Source organism: Oncorhynchus masou, chromosome 29 (assembly GCF_036934945.1).
Source record: "Oncorhynchus masou masou isolate Uvic2021 chromosome 29, UVic_Omas_1.1, whole genome shotgun sequence".
Classification (NCBI taxonomy): domain Eukaryota; kingdom Metazoa; phylum Chordata; class Actinopteri; order Salmoniformes; family Salmonidae; genus Oncorhynchus; species Oncorhynchus masou.
In genome coordinates, this window is record NC_088240.1 from 80,433,648 (window position 1) to 80,456,267 (window position 22,620).

The 22,620-nt window shown below is 44.5% G+C and overlaps 1 protein-coding gene across 1 annotated transcript; it reads right to left on the reverse strand.

Moving 5' to 3' along the window:
• Positions 1–9,452: 9,452 nt before the first annotated feature.
• Positions 9,453–10,267, reverse strand: LOC135520722 (protein S100-A1-like). The gene is made up of 2 exons (XM_064946484.1): positions 10,120–10,267; positions 9,453–9,748 (listed from the first exon to the last, which is right to left on the reverse strand). The coding sequence occupies exons 1-2, from the start codon at positions 10,258–10,260 to the stop codon at positions 9,584–9,586; spliced, it is 306 nt and encodes a 101-aa protein (XP_064802556.1). The 5' UTR covers positions 10,261–10,267; the 3' UTR covers positions 9,453–9,583.
• Positions 10,268–22,620: the final 12,353 nt, after the last annotated feature.

The window sequence follows — 22,620 nt, forward strand, 5'->3', positions numbered from 1 at the left end:
AGAGGTGGGTCTGCTGGTTCTCACTGGATCTCTCCATGTGTCTGTGGTAGGAGGGTGGGTCTGCTGTTTCTCACTGGATCTCTCCATGTGTCTGTGGTAGTAGGGGTGGGTCTGCTGGTTCTCACTGGATCTCTCCATGTGTCTGTGGTAGGAGGGGTGGGTCTGCTGGTTCTCACTGGATCTCTCCATGTGTCTGTGGTTGGAGTGGTGGGTCTGCTGGTTCTCTCTGGATCTCTCCATGTGTCTGTGGTTGGAGGGGTGGGTCTGCTGGTTCTCACTGGATCTCTCCATGTGTCTGTGGTTGGAGGGGTGGGTCTGCTGGTTCTCTCTGGATCTCTCCATGTGTCTGTGGTAGTAGGGTGGGTCTGCTGGTTCTCTCTGGATCTCTCCATGTGTCTGTGGCAGGTGGGTGGGTCTGCTGGTTCTCTCTGTATCTCTCCATGTGTCTGTGGTAGGAGGGGTGGGTCTGCTGGTTCTCTCTGGATCTCTCCATGTGTCTGTGGTTGGAGGGGTGGGTCTGCTGGTTCTCTCTGGATCTCTCCATGTGTCTGTGGTAGGAGGGGTGGGTCTGCTGGTTCTCTCTGGATCTCTCCATGTGTCTGTGGTAGGAGGGGTGGGTCTGCTGGTTCTCTCTGGATCTCTCCATGTGTCTGTGGTTGGAGGGGTGGGTCTGCTGGTTCTCTCTGGATCTCTCCATGTGTCTGTGGTAGGAGGGGTGGGTCTGCTGGTTCTCTCTGGATCTCTCCATGTGTCTGTGGTAGGAGGGGTGGGTCTGCTGGTTCTCTCTGGATCTCTCCATGTGTCTGTGGTAGGAGGGGTGGGTCTGCTGGTTCTCTCTGGATCTCCCCCTGTGCCTGTGGTAGGAGCGGGCCGTTCCCAATTTCATTAACTGCACTTCTATACAGTTAGAAAACGTTCAAATGCTATTTGGAGAACAGCAAAAACAAGCAATTTGACACCAGCTACTATCACCTTGGCTGCTATAGGTTCATTCAGCTCAGTCGATCTACAAACACATAGCCTATTATCTATACAATTGATTTTAATCAGAGTCAGCAGAATCCTATAGGTCTATACTACCCTGTCATTTTTGTCATATTGTAAAAGATTCTGCTAATGTCTCCAGTCATATAAAGTGTCGTAGAATTGCATGAAATGTGTTTATAAACACAGAAAGAAAGGAGAAGAAAGGTATCTGACACAGCCTATAGCTTAGGCCTCCTCTACGCCAATACAGGGGCAGCCATGCACTGAACACTGCAGTCTTTTAACGCAAACAGTGATTGAGTTGTATTATTAGCCTAAATGATCTAATCCTCTCATCACATTAGGAATAGTTGGCTTACTAGGATATTTTACATAAGTCTGCAAATGTGATGACAGACAGATGCATGGAATTCTTTATTATTAAGGTGCATTTTATGGTGAACATTAGATTCCCGAAACTCACAAGCTGCCTATAAGAGAGGGGAGAAGGACAGAGAGAAAGAGAGACCTGATTTAACTCAAACTAAACTGTCCATTGTACAGCAGAGTGGGTGTCCAACTGCAAACCTCCATAACTGAATAGATACGAGCAACTCATGAGAGCACCAGTTACAAAAAAGAGCTGAGAGCTCTCCATACAGAATGGGGACCATATGGGGACCATATATAGACAGAGCTGAGAGCTCTCCATACAGAATGGGGACCATATATAGACAGAGCTGAGAGCTCTCCATACAGAATGGGGACCATATATAGACAGAGCTGAGAGCTCTCCATACAGAATGGGGACCATATATAGACAGAGCTGAGAGCTCTCCATACAGAATGGGGACCATATATAGACAGAGCTGAGAGCTCTCCATACAGAATGGGGACCATATATAGACAGGGCTGAGAGCTCTCCATACAGAATGGGGACCATATATAGACAGAGCTGAGAGCTCTCCATACAGAATGGGGACCATATATAGACAGAGCTGAGAGCTCTCCATACAGAATGGGGACCATATATAGACAGAGCTGAGAGCTCTCCATCCAGAATGGGGACCATATGGGGACCATATATAGACAGAGCTGAGAGCTCTCCATACAGAATGGGGACCATATATAAACAGAGATGAGAGCTCTCCATCCAGAATGGGGACCATATGGGGACCATATATAGACAGAGCTGAGAGCTCTCAATACAGAATGGGGACCATATATAGACAGAGCTGAGAGCTCTCCATACAGAATGGGGACCATATATAGACAGAGCTTTGAGCTCTCCATACAGAAAGGGGACCATATGTAGACAGAGCTGAGAGCTCTCCATACAGAATGGGGACCATATATAGACAGAGCTTTGAGCTCTCCATACAGAAAGGGGACCATATATAGACAGAGCTGAGAGCTCTCCATACAGAATGGGGACCATATATAGACAGAGCTGACATCATAGGTTATAAAATGTCCTTCCTCCTATCGACCAATCCAAAACAGGTTCAAAAGTTTATTCCAACCCCCTCGCTCACTCACTCCAGACACACACTTATCAAGATTCACTTCTGGAATCTTCACCTTCATCACTATTTAAAAGGCAGTTCCAGATAATGGAAAACTCAGGAAAACACTCTCTGCCTTATCTAAACATCCCAGAGCTAAGTTGAGTCGGTTTAACCTTAGGTTAACGACCCTTTCTGCTTACTTAAAACCCACAATCCATTTCCTCCCCAACCTAGCTGGAATGGTATTTATGTTTAATTACCCCGTTTCATGCCACACAATCCCTTCCTTATGAATTAACATTATTAATCAGATATAATAAAACAGAGTAGAGTTTAATTAGTTATAGTTCTATTTAAAATGTAGATATTGTTTGTCATTATTCATAAAATTCCTAACAAATTTCAATAAGCATTTTTCTACGGCTGGCCATGCTTTCCACCTGGCTACCCCTACCCCGATCAACAGCCCTGCACCCCCCACAGCAACTCGCCCAAGCCTACCCATTTCTCCTTCACCCAAATCCAGATAGCAGATGTTCTGAAAGAGCTGCAAAATCTGGATCCCTACAAATCAGCCGAGCTAGACAATCTGGAACCTCTCTTTCTAAAATTATCTGCAGAAATTGTTGCAACCCCTATCAGTAGCCTGTTCAACCTCTATTTTGTATCGTCTGAGATTCCCAAAGATTGGAAAGCTGACATGGTCATCCCCCCCTTCAAAGGGGAGACACTCAAGACCCAAACTGCTACAGACCTATATCTATCGAACCCTGTCTTTCTAAGGTCTTCGAAAGCCAAGTTAACAAACAGATTACTGACCATTTTGAATCCCACCGTACCTTCTCCGCTATGCAATCTGGTTTCAGAGCTGGTCATGGGTGCACCTCAGCCACGCTCAAGGTCCTAAACGATATGATAACCACCATTGATAATAGACATTACTGTGCAGCTGTATTCATCGACCTGGTCAAGGCTTTCGACTCTGTCAATCACCACATTCTTATCGGCAGACTCAACAGCCTTGGTTTCTCAAATGATTGCCCCGCCTGGTTCACTAATTCCTTCTCTGATACAGTTCAGTGTGTCAAATCGGAGGGCCTGTTGTCCGGACCTCTGGCAGTCTCTATGGGGGTGCCACAGTGTTCAATTCTCGGGCCGACTCTCTTCTCTTTATACATCAATGATGTTGCTCTTGCTGCTGGTGATTCTCTGATCCACCTCTACGCAGATGACACCATTCTGTATACTTCTGGCCCTTCTTTGGACACTGTGTTAACTAACCTCCAGACTAGCTTCAACGGCATACAGCTCTCCTTCAACTGCTCTTAAATGCAAGTAAAACTAAATGCATGCTCTTCAACCGATCGCTGCCCGCACCTGCCTGCCCGTCCAGCATCACTTCTCTGGACGGTTCTGACTTAGAATATGTGGACAACTATAAATACCTCGGTGTCTGGTTAGATTGTAAACTCTCCTTCCAGACTCACATTAAGCATTTCCAATCCAAAATTAAATCTGGAATCGGCTTCCTATTTCGCAGTAAAGCCTCCTTCACTCATGCTGCAAAACATACCCTCGTAAAACCTTACGCTCTCTTTGGCTGGCTCTCGCTTCATACTCGTCACCAAACCCCTCTCCAGGTCATCTACAATTCTCTGCTAGGTAAAGCCCCACCTTATCTCAGCTCACTGGTCACCATAGCAGCACCCACCCGTAGCACGCGCTCCATCAGGTATATCTGACTTATCACCCCCAAGGCCAATTCTTCCTTTGGTCTCCTGTCCTTCCAATTCTCTGCTGCCAATAACTGGAACGAACTGCAAAAAAAATCACTGAAGCTGGAGACTCATCTCCCTCACTAGCTTTAAGCACCAGCTGTCAGAGCAGCTCACAGATCACTGCACCTGTACATAGCCCATCTGTAAATAGCCCATCAAACTACCTCATCCCCATACTGTATTTAGTTATTTATCTTGCTCCTTTGCACCCCAGTATCTCTACTTGCACATTCATCTTCTGCACATCTACCATTCCAGTGTTTAATTTCTATACAGTAATTACTTCACCACCATGGCCTATGTATTGCCTTACCTGCCTTATCCTACCTCATTTGCACACACTGTATATAGACTTTTTCTATCGTATTATTGACTGTATGTTTGTTTATTCCATGTGTAACTCTGTGTTGTTGTATGTGTTGAACTGCTTTGCTTTATCTTGGCCAGGTCGCAGTTGTAAATGAGAACTTGTTCTCAACTAGCCTACCAGGTTAAATAAAGGTGAAATTAAAAAAAAAAAAAATATTTAAATAATAATGTACCTACATAGATAAAATAATGTAAAATACATAGATAAAATAATGTAGAATAGATAGATAAAATAATGTACAATACATAGATCAAATAATGTACAATACATAGATCAAATAATGTACAATACATAGATCAAATAATGTACAATACATAGATCAAATAATGTACAATACATAGATAAATATGGATGTCCATTCATTGTTTTTCTGCTCCCAAACTTGATTTTTTAATAAAGCTTTGGTGATTAAGATTTATATCAAAGAGGTCTCATTTGCAAAGCCCTTCATCGATAGTGTAGACTACATTGGAAATGCATCGGGCAGGACAAAAAAAACGGCTTCATTGAGACTAATCTTGTTTTTTTTCAAATGAAACGAAATGGCAAAAAAACATTTGTTATTGTTTTTCCTAAATACGATGTTTACCGGAACAAAAGACACATATCTCTTGTTCCAATGCGCGTATTGGCACTGCGCGTCACAGCTGGATAGGCTGCGCAACCGCTGTCAAAATCCATACCGTAACCAACCATGTTCGGACCGCAAAGTGTTAAAGGACACACATCAGATATCGCCACCCCTTCCACCTCAGCGCAAGCGAGATCATATGAGACAGGTCAATTATCAATCCTAGCGTTAGAAAATAGAAGTTTGCTTGCTTTAACAGGTCGAAATGGCCAGGCATGTATTTGACACCTGCACTGACTGAAAGTCAGCCCAAAACAGAGCCCATGGTGCAGTGCTTCCCATCACCTGATTTGAAAATGGGGAGAAAATGTGCGCTTGGTTCATAGAAACGGGGTTACATCTTCCTTCAAGTGTGGCTCTACCTTTTGAATGGTTCAAGCTACAAAGTATTGTGACGCCATCACTGAATATAAGACTCTCAGGAACACGTTTGCGGGGTTGGGGAATAACAGATTACATGCAATCCATTACATATAAGGGATTACAAAAAAGGTAACTGTAAATCGTTACGTTCCCAGCAAAAATATTGTAATCAGATTACAGATACTTTTGAAAAACTAGATGATTAGTTCGAGGTTTACTTTTAAATTCAGAAAGTATGTTCGCCTTTCAAATCAGCATTGAAAAAAGGCGCAAATTTAAATTTGTTCCACCTGAGCGAGTCTGACCAAAAAAGTCAGACACCACCATGATGACACACCAAATGTGTTTGATGTATTGAGGGAAAGAGCAGGAATAGGCTTTTGTAGGGTACAGTCCAAGCTGCTATCGACATCCAAAGATTATCCAACTTGAATAAACGCTTGGAGGTAAGGACGACAGCTGCGATGTAGTTTACGGCGATACGAATATCACTTATTATTGATATCTACAAAAGCGCATTGATGTGAATCACACTGCTGCTCTCTCATTTAGCTATTTCCCCCTTACGGATTGTGGTTGTTGTGGATGGCTGTTCACAAATCTATATGTGTGTTTGAACCCAATAATGCTTGAATTCAAGAAGTTTAAGCTGCCTATCAATGCGTATGCACTCATTCAACAGCTGTATAGTGCAGATCCAAGCCTATGGAATAAAAGTGGGGCTTTTATTGCTCAATCAAATGAATGCTGATAAAAAAACGAATCCATAGACCGAATGGACACATGCTCAAACTTGCACACGTTTGATAGACTTAAAGCGACAATCTGTAGTTGCGATATAAATCATATATACAGTACCAGTCAAAAGTTTGGACACACCTACTCATTCAAGTGTTTTTCTTTATTCTTACTATTTACTGTAGTGAAGACATCAGAACTATGAAATAACACATAAGGAATCATGTCGTAACCAAATAATTGTTCAACAAATCCAAATATGTTTTAGATTTTAGATCCTTCAAAGTAGCCACCCTTTGCCTTGATGACAGCTTTGCACACTCTTGGCAAAGCATGCCATTCCATGAGTGCAGCATTTATTTTTCAACTTGAATCAATGAGCCCAATCAGTCCTCATTGACAACAAAATCATAAACAACAGAGTAGGGCTGGGTAAATCCTTAGTTTTGGGGTCATGCCCAGGTAAAACAATTTGGCTAATCTATACTTCCGTATTTCCAAGTCCAACCCATTTAGTAAAATGTAAAGTCCATATTTGGCCAGCTATGTAAACTGTTACATTGAATTATCCTGCTATAGATGTTGTTTAATTGGTAACATAAATGTGGTCTTCTTCTAATGCCTCTTAAGTAGAAAGTAATGTAAAAATTACGGAATGTAATCAGATTACGTTATTGAATTTGGGTAATTCAGAAGTTACGTTACCGATTACAATTTTGTTCAGGAAACTTGTAACTGTAACAGACTACATTTAAAAAGTAACCTACCTAAAATTTCCCTTTACTATGTCCACAAGTCGTTAGCACCAAGTTGGCAAACCGGGGAATAAATCAGACTGAGGGGAAAAGATAATCAATGATGTTCTTTTCTACACAGAAAATCATGAAACATTATTATTGCCTAATGATCTTTGGAACTTCCCAATACCTTTCTGGTGCATTTCAGTCACTTTCAAACCATTATGTCTTTAGATTTAAATACTGTCAAAAATACTGTCAGACTGATTCGCAATAGACTGTCATAGCCCAAAATAACAAACAAACAGAAACTGTGGCATAGCGATATCATCATTGAGGGAGGAAGGAAAGAGAGGGATGAGAGATGGAGGACTAGCAGTACTTTAAGAGTTCTCATGACATCTAGTGGTGAGTTTTGGATTATTTTGATCTTCACAATCAACACATCGTTATCCACGGAGCTGCAGACAGACTGACACACATTCATCCACGAAGTCACCCTCACAAAGGTATAATAAAGTATAAATTAAATTATTTTTAGTAAATATTTCTGTATCATGAGTTAATATTACAAGCAAGAAAGGGATATGTGTAATCTAGGTTAACACAGGTATTTATTCAGCTGCTTGATTACTAGAACGAGGAGGAGAACCGGTACGAGGAGCTCCATCCTCACTCGTTGCAAGTTACGGGCTGAATGTCCCCTCCCCTACCGAAATTCGAAAGATGCGGAGACCTGTGAAATCATAATTTGTCCAAATAACCAGTGAGGAAAACCCCAAAACAGAAGTACTGCTGCTCGTTATCATACGCTTCCTGTTCAGCCTCATACAGATTCTACGGTACCAGTAGATCTGTCCATGAGAGATTAGACTATGTGTGACATTCAATATGTCATGTTAAGGATTCCCTGATGTGTTTGTTAATGTTTGTGTTTACCACCACATCATTTCAACGTGGAGAATTGGGTAATACTCGGTTGATATGAAGATCAATAAGATTACAGCCTATTTTCACACACTCAAAAAGACAGCCAAAAGTTTCAAATCAAATCAAAATAAATTGTTGGTCACATGCTCATATTTAGCAGATGTTATTGCAGGTGTAGCTGAATGATTGTGTTCCTAGCTCCAACAGTGTAGTAGTATCTAACAATTCACAACAATACACACACATCTCAAATTAAAAGAACGGAATTAAGAAATATATAAATATTAAGACGAGCAATTGACCAGAACACAGTAGAATACAGTATATACAAATGAATTGAGTAAAACAGTATGTAAACATTACTAAAGTGAACAGTGTTCCATTATTAACATGACCAGTGATTCCATGACTATGTACATAGGGTAGCAGCCTCTGAGGTGCAGGGTTGAGTAACCGGGTGGTAGCCAGCTCGTCACAGTGTTTCCTACCTTCACCAGCGTGTCTGGGAGCAAGACGTCCGGGCCCGCTGGTTTGTTTGTAATCCAGGATTATCTGGAGGCCCTGCCACATACGTCTCGTGTCGGAGCCGTTGAATTGCGACTGCACGTCGTCTCTGTACTGTAGTTTTGCCCGATTGATTGCCTTATGGAGGGCATCACTGCACTGTTTGTATTTGAAGTTGAATTTCCAATGTGTTTTCACTATGCTTTCAACCATTAATATCAGAACCAAATGAATTAGGAAAATCAATTTGATTTTTGGTTGTCAGCTAAATGTGTTATCATTGCGCTTTCAACCATTTAAAAGCACAACAAATTTCAAATGGGAATACAATGTCTGGATATTTTGTTTATTTATACAACAATTTAATGTGTTATCACTGTGCTTAATCTAATAGCACAACCAAATGACCTGGATTACAGTTGACATTACATTAAAGGACATGGTGCATGTTATCAATGCTATTTGAGATTCTGCTCAGATTATTATAGTAATTGTGAAGATCTCTGCGTGCTCTTGAACATGCATGCTTTCTATGATTACATAAGACATGTTACTGTAATCTCAAGGTGCACATGGATGTGTATGTTACACATTACTCAAGTTCAATAAATACTGTTACATTGCAGTTAGATTAGTTTGTAAGAAAGCCTTAACTTTAGGCTATTTACTTTAAATAGACTTACCCATGTATTTTCCACAGCACAATAGGTTAACAAATTACATTGAAACATTGATTTAATTCGTTTGTAGTTATAGTAGTTTTAACATAGGAACTAGAAAGGCTTTGCGCCAAGGTTTACTAAGTAGTTGTGTCAATACTGAACTAAGAAGTGACTGGTACTGTCTATTCTGTCTTACACTTACAGGACAAATTACAGGCCAAATACAACAGACAGACACACGTAAGACAAATGTGACAAACAGAGATACAGTTTGGGAAAGCCAGTGTTTATTCACAACAGTAAGACTTAGTTATAAAATGACTTATTTGACATATAGAAAAGAAAAATGACACATAGAAAAGCATCCATTTCTGCTTCTCCTTGTTCTGTCCTCCTTCACTTCTTGGCAGAAGCCTTCTGGGTGTGGAGCTGGTAGATCTGTTCACAGGCGATGGAGAGGCCCACCACCAGAGAGACAAACTCCTCAAAGTTCACCTTCCCATCACCATTCTGGTCCAGATCCTTCATGATCGTGTCTATGGCGGCTGGGTCCTTCTGGGACTGAGAGGGAAGGAGAGATGGAGAGAGAGCAAGAGAGAGAGCAAGAGAGGGAGCAAGAGAGGGAGCAAGAGAGGGAGCAAGAGAGAGAGCAAGAGAGAGAGCAAGAGAGAGAGCAAGAGAGAGAGCAAGAGAGGGAGCAAGAGAGGGAGCAAGAGAGGGAGCAAGAGAGAGAGCAAGAGAGAGAGCAAGAGAGGGAGCAAGAGAGAGAGAGCAAGAGAGAGAGCAAGAGAGAGAGCAAGAGAGATATTGACTTTGGATACCTCTAATAATAAAGTAAGAGAGAGGAATTAGAACGAGAGGGAAAGTGGGTGAGATGAGCGACAGAGAGAAAGTGTAGAGGGACATAAAAGAGAGAGGGATGCCTGTGTTACCTTCAGGAAGCTGGCCAGTTCTGTCTTCATCAGCTCTTTGAGCTCCTTCTTGCTCAGTGTGTTGCCGTCACCATCCTTTTCAGCATAGCGATGGAACACCATGATCAGGGACTCCATGGAACGCTCCAACTCAGACGGCATGGCTGCAGAGAAGGATTCACTGAGGAGGGGAGAGAGATTATGTAATTTAGGGTGGGTGTACTACTGTAGTCCCTGTATCTAAGTACACTTACACATTGGAGATCCTGCAACAGCCAGGCTGCTGGTTCAAACCCAACTCAGGCCAGTTCCATTAAATCACTACTTCTCAGCTCTATTAGACAGGTAATATAACCTACCCCACAATTAGTCTTTAATGCAAACAAACAATGCACTTTTAGAGGATAGGATTTGTCCTTCTTTGGCTCTGTAATCACATTCCTTGGCTGCTGTAAAGTTGTTCCACCCCTTATCACACATTCCCTCTACTGTCGACCCCTCTTTCTTTTAGTGCCTACCCCTTTTCTTTTGGGAACATCCAACATATCTAGCTGTGTGTCCTTTAACCTCTGGTTTTGCAACAGTTCAGTGTAAAGAAATCAGGCTGATAATAATTGGTGAGTAATGACTATAAAATGACATGAACCGGTAGAGAAAAACGTTTGTAGTTCTAACAGAGTTCTAAAACAAAAACATTGCGTCAATGAAACATGAAAAGGTTAGACTATAGATATACTACATTATGTCAATCAGTAAATAGTATGGCCCATCAAACTGCATACCAAACCATAGAATAGCTGATTTTATAATCAAAGCAAGCAAAGACTGTGTTTGCCATTGACGAGACAGATCATTAGCTAGGCACACTATATAAACCCGAAACAGTTATTAAAGTTGTTTGAGACCTGTTTATTACAGTAGATAACCTACTCTGTTAAACAATGGACGCTACTGTATAGAATAAGCGAAAAACTGTTACTTACCGAACTGAGTGCTGCTAGAGAACAGGGTGGGGAAGTATCAAACTGTGCAAGAGCTACGAGAATTTAAAGCGAGCAGGCAATGCCCCTCTGATTGTGTGTTTTAGCCTGTCTATCCAAGAGATGATGTCTGAGAGCCTGGTCTCAGACCATTTCGTATTATTCTTTATGTAAATCAGAGGCACTCAATTTTGTATATGTTACGTTTCGTAGGGTATGTATTAAATTGTCGCAGTCATCCCATTTCGTATAATATGTTACGAATTATAATTCGTATAATATGTTTCGAATTTGCAAAATGTACAATATGACAAGCATTTTGCTACATCCGCGATAACATCTGCTAAATATACTGAAAATATATATAAACGCAATATGCAACCATTTCAAAGATTTTACTGAGTTATAGTTCATGTAAGGAAGCCAGTCAATCGAAATATATTCATGGATTTCACATGACTGGGCAGGGGTGCAGCCATGGGTGGGCAGCCAGCCCCCCCCCCCTCAGTAGCAAATTTGTGCACAAAATTTGAAAGAAATAACCTTTTTGTGAGTATGGAGTTTGGGTTAAGTTAAGGAGTTGGGTTAAAGGGTTAGCTAACATGCTAAGTAGTTGCAAAGTAGCTAAAAAGTAGTAAGTAGGTGAAGTTGCTAATTAGCTAAAATGTTAAAGTTGTCTATGATGAGATTCAAACCGAAACCTTTAATTAGTTGCTAATTAGCTAAAATGCTAAAGTTGACTAAGATGAGATTCAAACCGAAACCTTTAAGTAACCATCTGCCTTATGCAAGCATACCAAACGTAACATATAATACTAAATTGAGTGTCTCGGATTCACATTTACTATGTTACATCTAGTCTATGAGACCAGAGGTGCTGAGAGAGAGAGAGCAAGGGAGGGGAGAGGGAATTTGAGATAAGGCTTGATGTCATCTTTCAGTTATCTCAACTTAAACATGATGAAATAACACAGATGGAGAGAGGGGTGACAAGAGTGCACACTAGTATGTTTGTCAGAATAGTTCTATGGATGAAGAGGTTGGGATGAAGTTCCAATAGAATGTAATTTTATTCAGTTACATCTTCATTGTCCCCAGTGTTATGTACTTGAGTGAAGACCCAAAAGCGGTTTTAACAGAAAACAGAGTTCTTTTAATGAAAAAACAGGAACGGCATAGATCCTCCTCCGACGTTGACAATAGAACAAAAGAACGTAGTAGAGTGCAGGATGCACCTGCCAGGCAGACTCCGACAGGATAGGACAAGGTGGAAGCAAACGAGACGATGGCTTGCTTCTGGCATGAAAAACACAAACAAGAATCTGACACCGAAAGTAGCAGGAACAGAGAGAGAAATAGAGACCTAATCAGAGGTGAAAGAGAGAGCAGGTGGGGAAAGGGTGAATGAGCTAGTTAGAGGAGATGTGGAACAGCTGAAGAAGGAGAGACAGAGAAGGTAACCTAATAAGACCAGCAGAGAGAGACAGAGTGAAGAGAAAGGACAGGAACAGACATAATAAGACATGACAGTACCCCCCCCCACTCACCGAGCGCCTCCTGGCGCACTCGAGGAGGAAACCTGGCGGCAACGGAGGAAATCATCGATCAGCGAACGGTCCAGCACGTCCCGAGAGGGAACCCAACTCCTCTCCTCAGGACCGTACCCCTCCCAATCCACTAGGTACTGATGACCACGGCCCCGAGGGCGCATGTCCAAAATCTTACGAACCCTGTAGATAGGTGCGCCCTCGACAAGGATGGGGGGGGACGAGCGGGGGCGCGAAGAACGGGCTTAACACAGGAGACATGGAAGACCGGGTGAACGCGACGAAGATAGCGCGGAGAAGAAGTCGCACTGCGACAGGATTAATGACTTGAGAAATACGGAACGGACCAATGAACCGCGGGGCCAACTTGCGAGAAGCTGTCTTAAGGGGAAGGTTCTGAGTGGAGAGCCATACTCTCTGACCGCAACAATATCTAGGACTCTTGGTCCTACGCTTATTAGCGGCCCTCACAGTCTGCGCCCTATTACGGCAAAGTGCCGACCTGACCCCCTTCCAGGTGCGCTCGCAACGCTTGACAAAAGCCTGAGCGGAGGGGACGCAGGACTCGGCGAGCTGAGATGAGAACAGCGGAGGCTGGTACCCGAGGCTACTCTGAAAAGGAGATAGACCGGTAGCAGACGAAGGAAGCGAGTTGTGGGCGTACTCTGCCCAGGGAGCTGTTCTGACCAAGACGCAGGGTTACGAAAAGAAAGACTGCGTAAAATGCGACCAACAGTCTGATTGGCCCGTTCGGCTTGACCGTTAGACTGGGGATGAAAGCCGGACGAGAGACTGACGGAAGCCCCAATCAAACGGCAAAACTCCCTCCAAAATTGAGACGTGAACTGCGGGCCTCTGTCTGAAACGACGTCTGACGGAAGGCCATGAATTCGGAAAACATTCTCGATAATGATCTGAGCCGTCTCCTTAGCAGAAGGGAGCTTAGCGAGAGGAATGAAATGAGCCGCCTTAGAGAATCTATCGACAACCGTAAGAATAACTGTCTTCCCCGCTGATGAAGGCAGTCCGGTGATAAAATCTAAAGCGATGTGAGACCACGGTCGAGAGGGAATGGGAAGCGGTCTGAGACGGCCGGCAGGAGGAGAGTTCCCAGATTTAGTCTGCGCGCAGACCGAACAAGCAGCGACAAATCGACGCGCGTCACGTTCCCGAGTAGGCCACCAGAAACGCTGGCGAATGGAAGCGAGCGTACCCCGAACGCCGGGGTGGCCGGCTAACTTGGCAGAGTGGGCCCACTGAAGAACGGCCGGACGAGTAGGAACGGGAACGAACAGAAGGTTCCTAGGACAAGCTCGCGGCGACGGAGTGTGAGCGAGTGCTTGCTTTACCTGCCTCTCAATTCCCCAGACAGTCAACCCGACAACACGCCCCTCAGGGAGAATCCCTCGGGGTCGGTGGAGACCTCAGAAGAACTGAAGAGACGAGATAAAGCATCAGGTTTGGTGTTTTTTGAGCCCGGACGATAAGAAATAACAAACTCGAAACGAGCGAAAAACAGAGCCCAACGAGCCTGACGCGCATTAAGTCGTTTGGCTGAACGGATGTACTCAAGGTTCCTATGGTCAGTCCAAACGACAAAAGGAACGGTCGCCCCTCCAACCACTGTCGCCATTCGCCTAGGGCTAAGCGGATGGCGAGCAGTTCGCGATTACCAACATCATAATTACGTTCTGACGGCGATAAGCGATGAGAGAAAAACGCGCAAGGATGGACCTTGCCGTCAGAGAGGGAGCGCTGAGAAAGAATGGCTCCCACGCCCACCTCTGACGCGTCAACCTCAACAACAAACTGTCTAGAGATGTCAGGTGTAACAAGAATAGGTGCGGATGTAAAACGATTCTTAAGAAGATCAAAAGCTCCCTGGGCGGAAACGGACCACTTAAAGCACGTCTTAACAGAAGTAAGGGCTGTGAGGGGAGCTGCCACCTGACCGAAATTACGGATGAAACGACGATAGAAATTCGCGAAGCCAAGAAAGCGCTGCAGCTCGACGCGTGACTTAGGAACGGGCCAATCAATGACAGCCTGGACCTTAGCGGGATCCATCTTAATGCCCTCAGCGGAAATAACGGAACCGAGAAAAGGGACAGAGGCGGCATGAAAAGTGCACTTCTCAGCCTTCACATAAAGACAGTTCTCCAAAAGGCGCTGGAGGACGCGTCGCACGTGCTGAACATGAATCGGGAGAGACGGTGAAAAAATCAGGATATCGTCGATGTAAACGAAAACAAAAATGTTCAGCATGTCTCTCAGGACGTCGTTAACTAGTGCCTGAAAGACAGCTGGAGCGTTAACGAGGCCGAAAGGAAGAACCCGGTATTCAAAGTGCCCTAACGGAGTGTTAAACGCCGTCTTCCACTCGTCCCCCTCCCTGATGCGCACGAGATGGTAGGCGTTACGAAGGTCCAATTTGGTGAAAAACCTGGCTCCCTGCAGGATCTCGAAGGCTGAAGACATAAGAGGAAGCGGATAACGATTCTTAACTGTTATGTCATTCAGCCCTCGATAATCCACGCATGGGCGCAGGGACCCGTCCTTCTTCTGAACAAAAAAAAAAACCCCGCTCCGGCGGGAGAGGAGGAGGAGACTATGGTACCGGCGTCGAGCGATACAGACAAATAATCCTCGAGAGCCTTACGTTCGGGAGCCGACAGAGAGTATAATCTACCCCGGGGGGAGTAGTTCCCGGAAGGAGATCAATACTACAGTCATACGACCGGTGTGGAGGGAGAGAAGTGGCCTTGGAACGACTGAACACCGTGCGCAGATCGTGATACTCCTCCGGCACCCCTGTCAAATCACCAGGCTCCTCCTGTGAAGAAGAGACAGAGGAAACAGGAGGGATAGCAGACATTAAACAGGTCACATGACAAGAAACATTCCAGGATAGGATAGTATTACTAGACCAATTAATAGAAGGGTTATGGCGCACTAGCCAGGGATGACCCAAAACAACAGGTGTAAAAGGTGAACGAAAAATTAAAAAAGAAATGGTTTCGCTATGATTACCAGAGACAGTGAGGGTTAAAGGCAGCGTCTCACGCTGAATCCTGGGGAGAGAACTACCATCTAAAGCGAACAAGGCCGTGGGCTCCCTAACTGTCTGAGAGGAATGTCATGTTCCCGAGCCCAGGTCTCGTCCATAAAACAGCCCTCCGCCCCAGAGTCTATCAAGGCACTGCAGGAAGCAGATGAACCGGGCCAGCGGAGATGGACCGGAAAGGTAGTGCAGGATCTTGAAGGAGAGACCTGAGTAGTTGCGCTCACCAGTAGCCCTCCTCTTACTGATGAGCTCTGGCTTTTACTGGGCATGAGGTGACAAAATGACCAGCGGAGCCGCAGTAGAGACAGAGGCGGTTGGTGATTCTCCGTTCCTTCTCCTTGGCCGAGATGCGGATACCCCCCAGCTGCATAGGCTCAGCATCCGAGCCGGGGGAGGAGGGTGGCAGTGATGCGGCAGGTGGCAGTGATGTGGAGAGGGGAGCAACGGAGAACGCGAACTCCTTTCCACGAGCTCGGCGACGAAGATCAAACCGTCGCTCTATGCGAATAGCGAGAGCTATTAAGGAGTCCAGACTGGAAGGAACCTCCCGGGAGAGGATCTCATCCTTAACCTCGGCGAGGAGACCCTCCAGAAAACGAGCGAGCAAAGCCGGCTCGTTCCAGTCACTAGAGGCAGCGAGAGTGCGAAACTCAATAGAATAATCCGTTATGGATCGATTCCCCTGACATAGGGAAGACAGGGCCCTGGAAGCCTCCTCCCCAAAAACAGAACGGTCAAAAACCCGTATCATCTCCTCCTTAAAGTCCTGATACTGGTTAATACACTCAGCCCTCGCCTCCCAGATTGCCGTGCCCCACTCACGCGCCCGTCCGGTAAGGAGAGAAATGACGTAGGCGATGCGGGCTGTGCTCCTGGAGTAAGTGTTGGGCTGGAGAGAGAACACCACATCACACTGAGTGAGGAATGAGCGGCACTCAGTGGGCTCCCCAGAGTAACACGGCGGGTTGTTGATCCTGGGCTCCGGAGACTCGGAAACCCTGGAAGTGGGCGGTGGATCGAGGTGGAGTTGGTGAACTTGTCTTGTGAGGTCGGAGACTTGGACGGCCAGGGTCTCAACGGCATGTCGAGCAGCAGACAATTCCTCCTCGTGTCTGCCTAGCATCGCTCCCTGGATCTCGACGGCGGAGTGAAAAGGGTCCGGAGCCGCTGGGTCCATTCTTGGTCAGATTCTTCTGTTATGTACTTGAGTGAAGACCCAAAAGCGGTTTTAACAGAAAACAGAGTTCTTTTAATGAAAAAACAGGAACGGAATAGATCCTCCTCCGACGTTGACAATAGAACAAAAGAACGTAGTAGAGTGCAGGATGCACCTGCCAGGCAGACTCCGACAGGATAGGACAAGGTGGAAGCAAACGAGACGATGGCTTGCTTCTGGCATGAAAAACACAAACAAGAATCTGACACCGAAAGTAGCAGGAACAGAGAGAGAAATAGAGACCTAATCAGAGGTGAAAGAGAGAGCAGGTGGGGAAAGGGTGAATGAGCTAGTTAGAGGAGATGTGGAACAGCTGAAGAAGGAGAGACAGAGAAGGTAACCTAATAAGACCAGCAGAGAGAGACAGAGTGAAGAGAAAGGACAGGAACAGACATAATAAGACATGACACCCAGAGTGAGAACACCATCAGATCAGTTGGAGTGTCATTGGCTTTGGAGCTGTCATAAATGGGTGCATTTAACTAGCACAAGCAGATACAAACAAAAAGCAACACAATCTCCAAAAGATTGTTCAATCTCCAAAATTCTAATTGGTAAACTGCAATGCACCATGCACACCACAGCCACAGGAGGTTGCTGATGGAAGTACGGCTCATAATAATGGCAGGAATGGGGCCAATGGAAACCATGTGTTTGATACGATTTCACCGATTCCGCTCCAGCCATTATCACAAGTCCGTCCTTCCCAATTAAGGTAACACCAAACTCCTTTGATGCACACTTATCAGGAGTTGGCTGTGTATTGGTCATGTTTGGCACCATCAGTTTAATGCAGAACACAGTAGTCCTCCTGACCAGAAGAAGAAACCTTGGCGTAAGTAAAAGGCAAAGCACGTGTTCTTCTGACACACGTGATGGATATTCAAAGCTGATGTTGTATTGCTTTCCCAGCATCAGAACAGCACAGCCAGTCACTGGTAGTCATGAGAATCAACTCTCCCTCTTTTGGGTCTTGTGTTACATAGTGTCATGTCTTTGGCTATGTCGGATTAAGTGATATGACATGATATTCTATAAAATAATTTCTCCGTAATTACTATTACCTGGTTGAGCTAATCATGTAAATGTAATTAACTAGAGAGTCGGGCACCACAACATATTTATAGAGCTGTTATCTTCTGAATAAACTCTTAAAGACCAAGGAATATTTTACATCAATAGCAGTCAATATCAATCTTCACCTCAATTCAGTCTCATCTGAAAGTTGTAAATTCTTTTATCTGCACAAACCCTGAATGAACAAAATTGTGTTTAATTATTTATTTACTAAATACCTAACTAATCACACAGAATTACACATACACACAATTAATCATAACTTGATTACAAATTGCGTCATAAAGGAAAACGTCCCTGGCGGGAGGAACAGATATGACAGCTTGTTACACAAAGGAAATGGGTTGGGTTTGTGTGAAAGAGTGGGAAGACTGAGGGACACAGGGAGAAGCTGTGCTGTCGTAAATATAGTATCTTATGCATTCTAAATTACCGCCCATTTGGAAAAGGAAAATGCAATAAATATTTACTCTGAGCTGCGCTTCAGTAGGTTGGTGGTAGATGGAAGACCGTGTTGCCAAACCGAGTCCTCTGTCCTTTGAAGAATGTCTCTGGTGGTCAATTGGAAAAGTTGTAGTAACGTCGTTGTGTGATAGACAGGATGCTCTGTCTGTTCCTTCCTAACCCTCGTTTGCAGCTGCGGTGGCTAACTCAACAGCTAGGAGATTTCACTTCTGTAGTGAATAAGAGTTCAAAGTTCATACCATTCGCAACCAAAGCTCACGCTGATGTTGGCTTTGTTCTGTAGTTATTATCTGAACCATTCTGACATAGGACGGCCGTCCGACATTCCCGGAACAGGAAGTTATGTTGTCGTCAAGGGCTCACATAGAAAGGGAGAGGAGGGCGTGTTTGAAAAGTTTTATAGCCCGTGTCCCTTCACTGGGGAGGGCCACTGATTGAGCAGCCCTAACTTATAAAAATCCAAATCTCTCATTTTAGATGCTAAAATCACATTTCATCCCATCACAAATCATTTCATAATCAAACATTTAAATTGAACAACAATTCCATGTGAATCCAATAACTCTGATGTGTAGACTTTCCACTGTAGTGTTTATATCATCTTATCATTGATGAGAATGTCTCAGATGACAACCGAACTGACATCATATTCATTAATTTAGTACCACCACATATGTTCAATTGTTCGGAATAGCAGAATATAGTTAATTTCCCCCCACCTACTGATGTTCCCCGAATCTCTATGTTAACCAAGGGTTTTGCAAATGTAACCTCAGTAGGGTAGAGAGAGGAAAAAGGGGGAAGAGGTATTTATGACTGTTATAAACCTACCCCCCAGGCCAAAGTCATGACAATAGTATAATTAACCTCTTTCTATATACATATATTATTTGCGTCTTCTACTTTCTTTCATTCTGCATATAAACAATATATGTTTTATTGTCACATACACCAGATAGGTGCAGTGAAATTTATTGTTTTACAGGGTCACCATAGTAGTACGCCGCCCCTGGAGCAAATTAGGGTTAAGTGCCTTGCTCAAGGGCACACCGTCAAATTGTCTGTGGATCTTTCCATGTGTATGTGGTAGGAGGGTGTGTCTGCTGGTTCTCTCTGCATCTCTCCATGTACCTGCAGTTGGAGGGTTGGGTCTGAGGGTCACAGCTCTGGTGGCTGTCACTCTTGCCAGGGAAGCCAGGAGGCCACATCATCTCTCTCCTCCCCCTACTCCTCTCACCATGGCTGGGCTGGAGTAGCAGCTGAAGGTGACATCTCCTTTTTCCTGATCCACCTAGGTCGGCTGCTTCTCTCTCTGGAGCAAGAGGGACACTAGCCTTCTAAGGGGCCTACATGTTCGGCTCCCACCAGTCCAACACCAGGTAAGACTGGATGTTCTTCAGCTCCAGGCAGTCTTTGACAGGCTGGTCCCTTATTGGTCCACAGAGGACATGCCGTCTTCAGGGATCTCACCACACTTGAAGGCCCAGGTGAACTCTTTTCCTTGTTCACATTGTGGACAATTGAGGGCAGCCATCTTGGGCAAAGCTAGATATTTTCTATGTTGTCAAAGGAAGACAGACTTGTATGTAACACGAGCCTACCAGACTAGCTAAATGACTTGTATTGGCCAGACGGATTACCAGGACATGTACCCCCGAGCATTCGCTGACCAATTGGCAAGTGTCTTCACTGACTTTCAAGTTGTAGCGATGACACAAGATAGTAGCTACTACAACAATTGGACATCACGAAATTGGGGAGAAAAAGGGGTAAAAATTCAACAACAAAAAAAGACAAAAAAAGAAGACCATCATTGTCCCTGTGCCCAAGAACACCAAGGTAACCTGCCTAAATGACTACCGACCCGTAGCACTCACGTCTGTAGCCATGAAGTGCTTTGAAAGGCTGGCATGGCTCACATCAACACCATTATCCCAGAAACCCTAGACCCACTACAATTTGCATACAGATGACGCAATCTCAATCGTACTCCACACTGCCCTTTTCCACCTGGACAAAAGGAACACCTACTTGAAAATGCTATTTATTGACTACAGCTCAGCATTCAACACCATTGTGCCCTCAAAGCTCATCACTAAGATAAGGACCCTGGGACTAAACATCTCACTCTGCAATTGGATACTGGACTTCCTGACGGGCCACCTCCAGGTGGTAAGGGTAGGTCACAACACATCTGTCACACATCTGGCACCTTAGGGGTGCATGCTCAGTCCCCTTCTGTACTCCCTGTTCACCCATGACTACAAGGCCAAAAACGACTCCAACACCATCATTAAGTGTGCCGACGAGTTGAAGGACTTCCGGCAATGGCGAAGCTCTGTCAAGAACCATCTGTGTAGTGTCCTCGAACTTTCGAACAATTTTAAGGCATTTTGACACGGTTTAACTGTTCATTAATATTGAGTTGGAAGTTAAAACATCTATTGTATCGCCAAAGTAAAATATTCCCAATATGTCAATATGCATGGAAAAGTGCCCCTCTCTAACAGCCCTTCTTCGGCCTCGGCGGATGCTAGCTCGGAAGAAACACCAGCATGGTTCAGAATGGAGATGGACAAGGGTATAACAAAAATCCAAGAGACACTTTCTGAACGCCTCAGCAAAGTTGATGTACTGGTCGATAAACTCCATGAAGACCATAAAGTCACAAAGGGACAAGTGACAAAGTTAGAAAAAGACCATGCTGACCCCCAGGCTGCCGTCCTGGACGTCTGCGAGGAAGTGGACCAAAAATACAAGAAGTTGGAAGGTGCCATCTCTAAACTCGAGGAGAAATTAGATTATTCTGAAAATTTCCAAAGACGCTCGAATTTGAGACTGTAAGGTTTACCGGAGGCCGTGGAGGGAAGACACGTGACCTCCTTTCTACAGGAATGGATTCCCAAAATTCTGGATCTACCCCCTCCCGCGCACCCACTGGAGATCGAGAGGGCTCATCGCACCCTATGGAGGCAGCTGCCTGGCCAGGTTGCACACAGGGCATTTGTCATAAAATTTCTACTGTACCAGGACACTGTTCGCATCCTCTTTGCGGCACGAGCAAAGGGAGAGCTCAAGTACGGAGATGCCAGAATCATGATCTTTCCGGATCTTTCTCCCTCACTACACAAGAGGAGGATGGCTTTCTCCCCACTGAAGAGACTTCTGCGTCAGGCTGGCTTGGCATACGGCCTGCACTACCCAGCGAGTTTGTGGATCGAAACCAAGAATGGTGAGCGCACATTTGAGAATGAGAAATGAGAAAAGCACTTCCTGACTTGTTCACATCTACTACACACCGAGGAACTGTCTTTTGAACTTGGACACAGTGGATAGTGAACTGTTAGTACATGAGGAAACAACGAAATTACTCATATGATCGACTGGCTGGCTGGCTGGATGTTTAGTGTGATAATGACTGGCGAGGTAAAGTTGCATCATAGCTAATGTTGGCTGTGCAATTTAGCTCGCTAAGTTTACAAGGGTGTAGCTATAGCTACTATACATCCTCACTATACCAGGTAGTTACATGTTTGCTGTATACTTTTATTTTATGCGGAGAGTTTCGTTTGGTTAAATAGTTATGTGTCTTTTGACAGGGTTTCAAGCCTAACTATGTTGTTTATATTACTTCAGGGAATTGTAGCTACTATTACGTTTGCTGGCCTGTTTATTGTTAGAGATGTATGCTGGCGTTAGTGATACAGAGACAGGGATAAGCTACTCACTGGCTGGCCGCATAATTGGCAGCTAGCTGATAGCTTTACACTTGTGTATGTGCATACATGTGTGTATATATACAATGTTGGGGGGAGGGTGAACTCAGGAGGATGGTGATTGTTTAATACTTGTCCCTATTTTATATTTGAGAGATGATAGTTATCGTCTGGTAAAGGTCTTCATTTATACATCATAGCTTGATGTCTTTTTTTTCCTGACCTGCTGGGGTGCTTTTGTGGTCATCGCTTTTGTCGCGGAGTGGCACAAGTTTCAGGGCGCTTTGGGGAATGCCGATTGGTTGACATTTGGTTGTGCGGGTAGGCTCGTTTGGCGACTATGAACGCACCGAAGTTTATTTTTGTATTTTTTTTTTGAGACATGCTCAAGTGGCTAACAATATTTTCATGCTACAAGGAACAGTCAATGTACTTCTAATTTCATATACATATAATT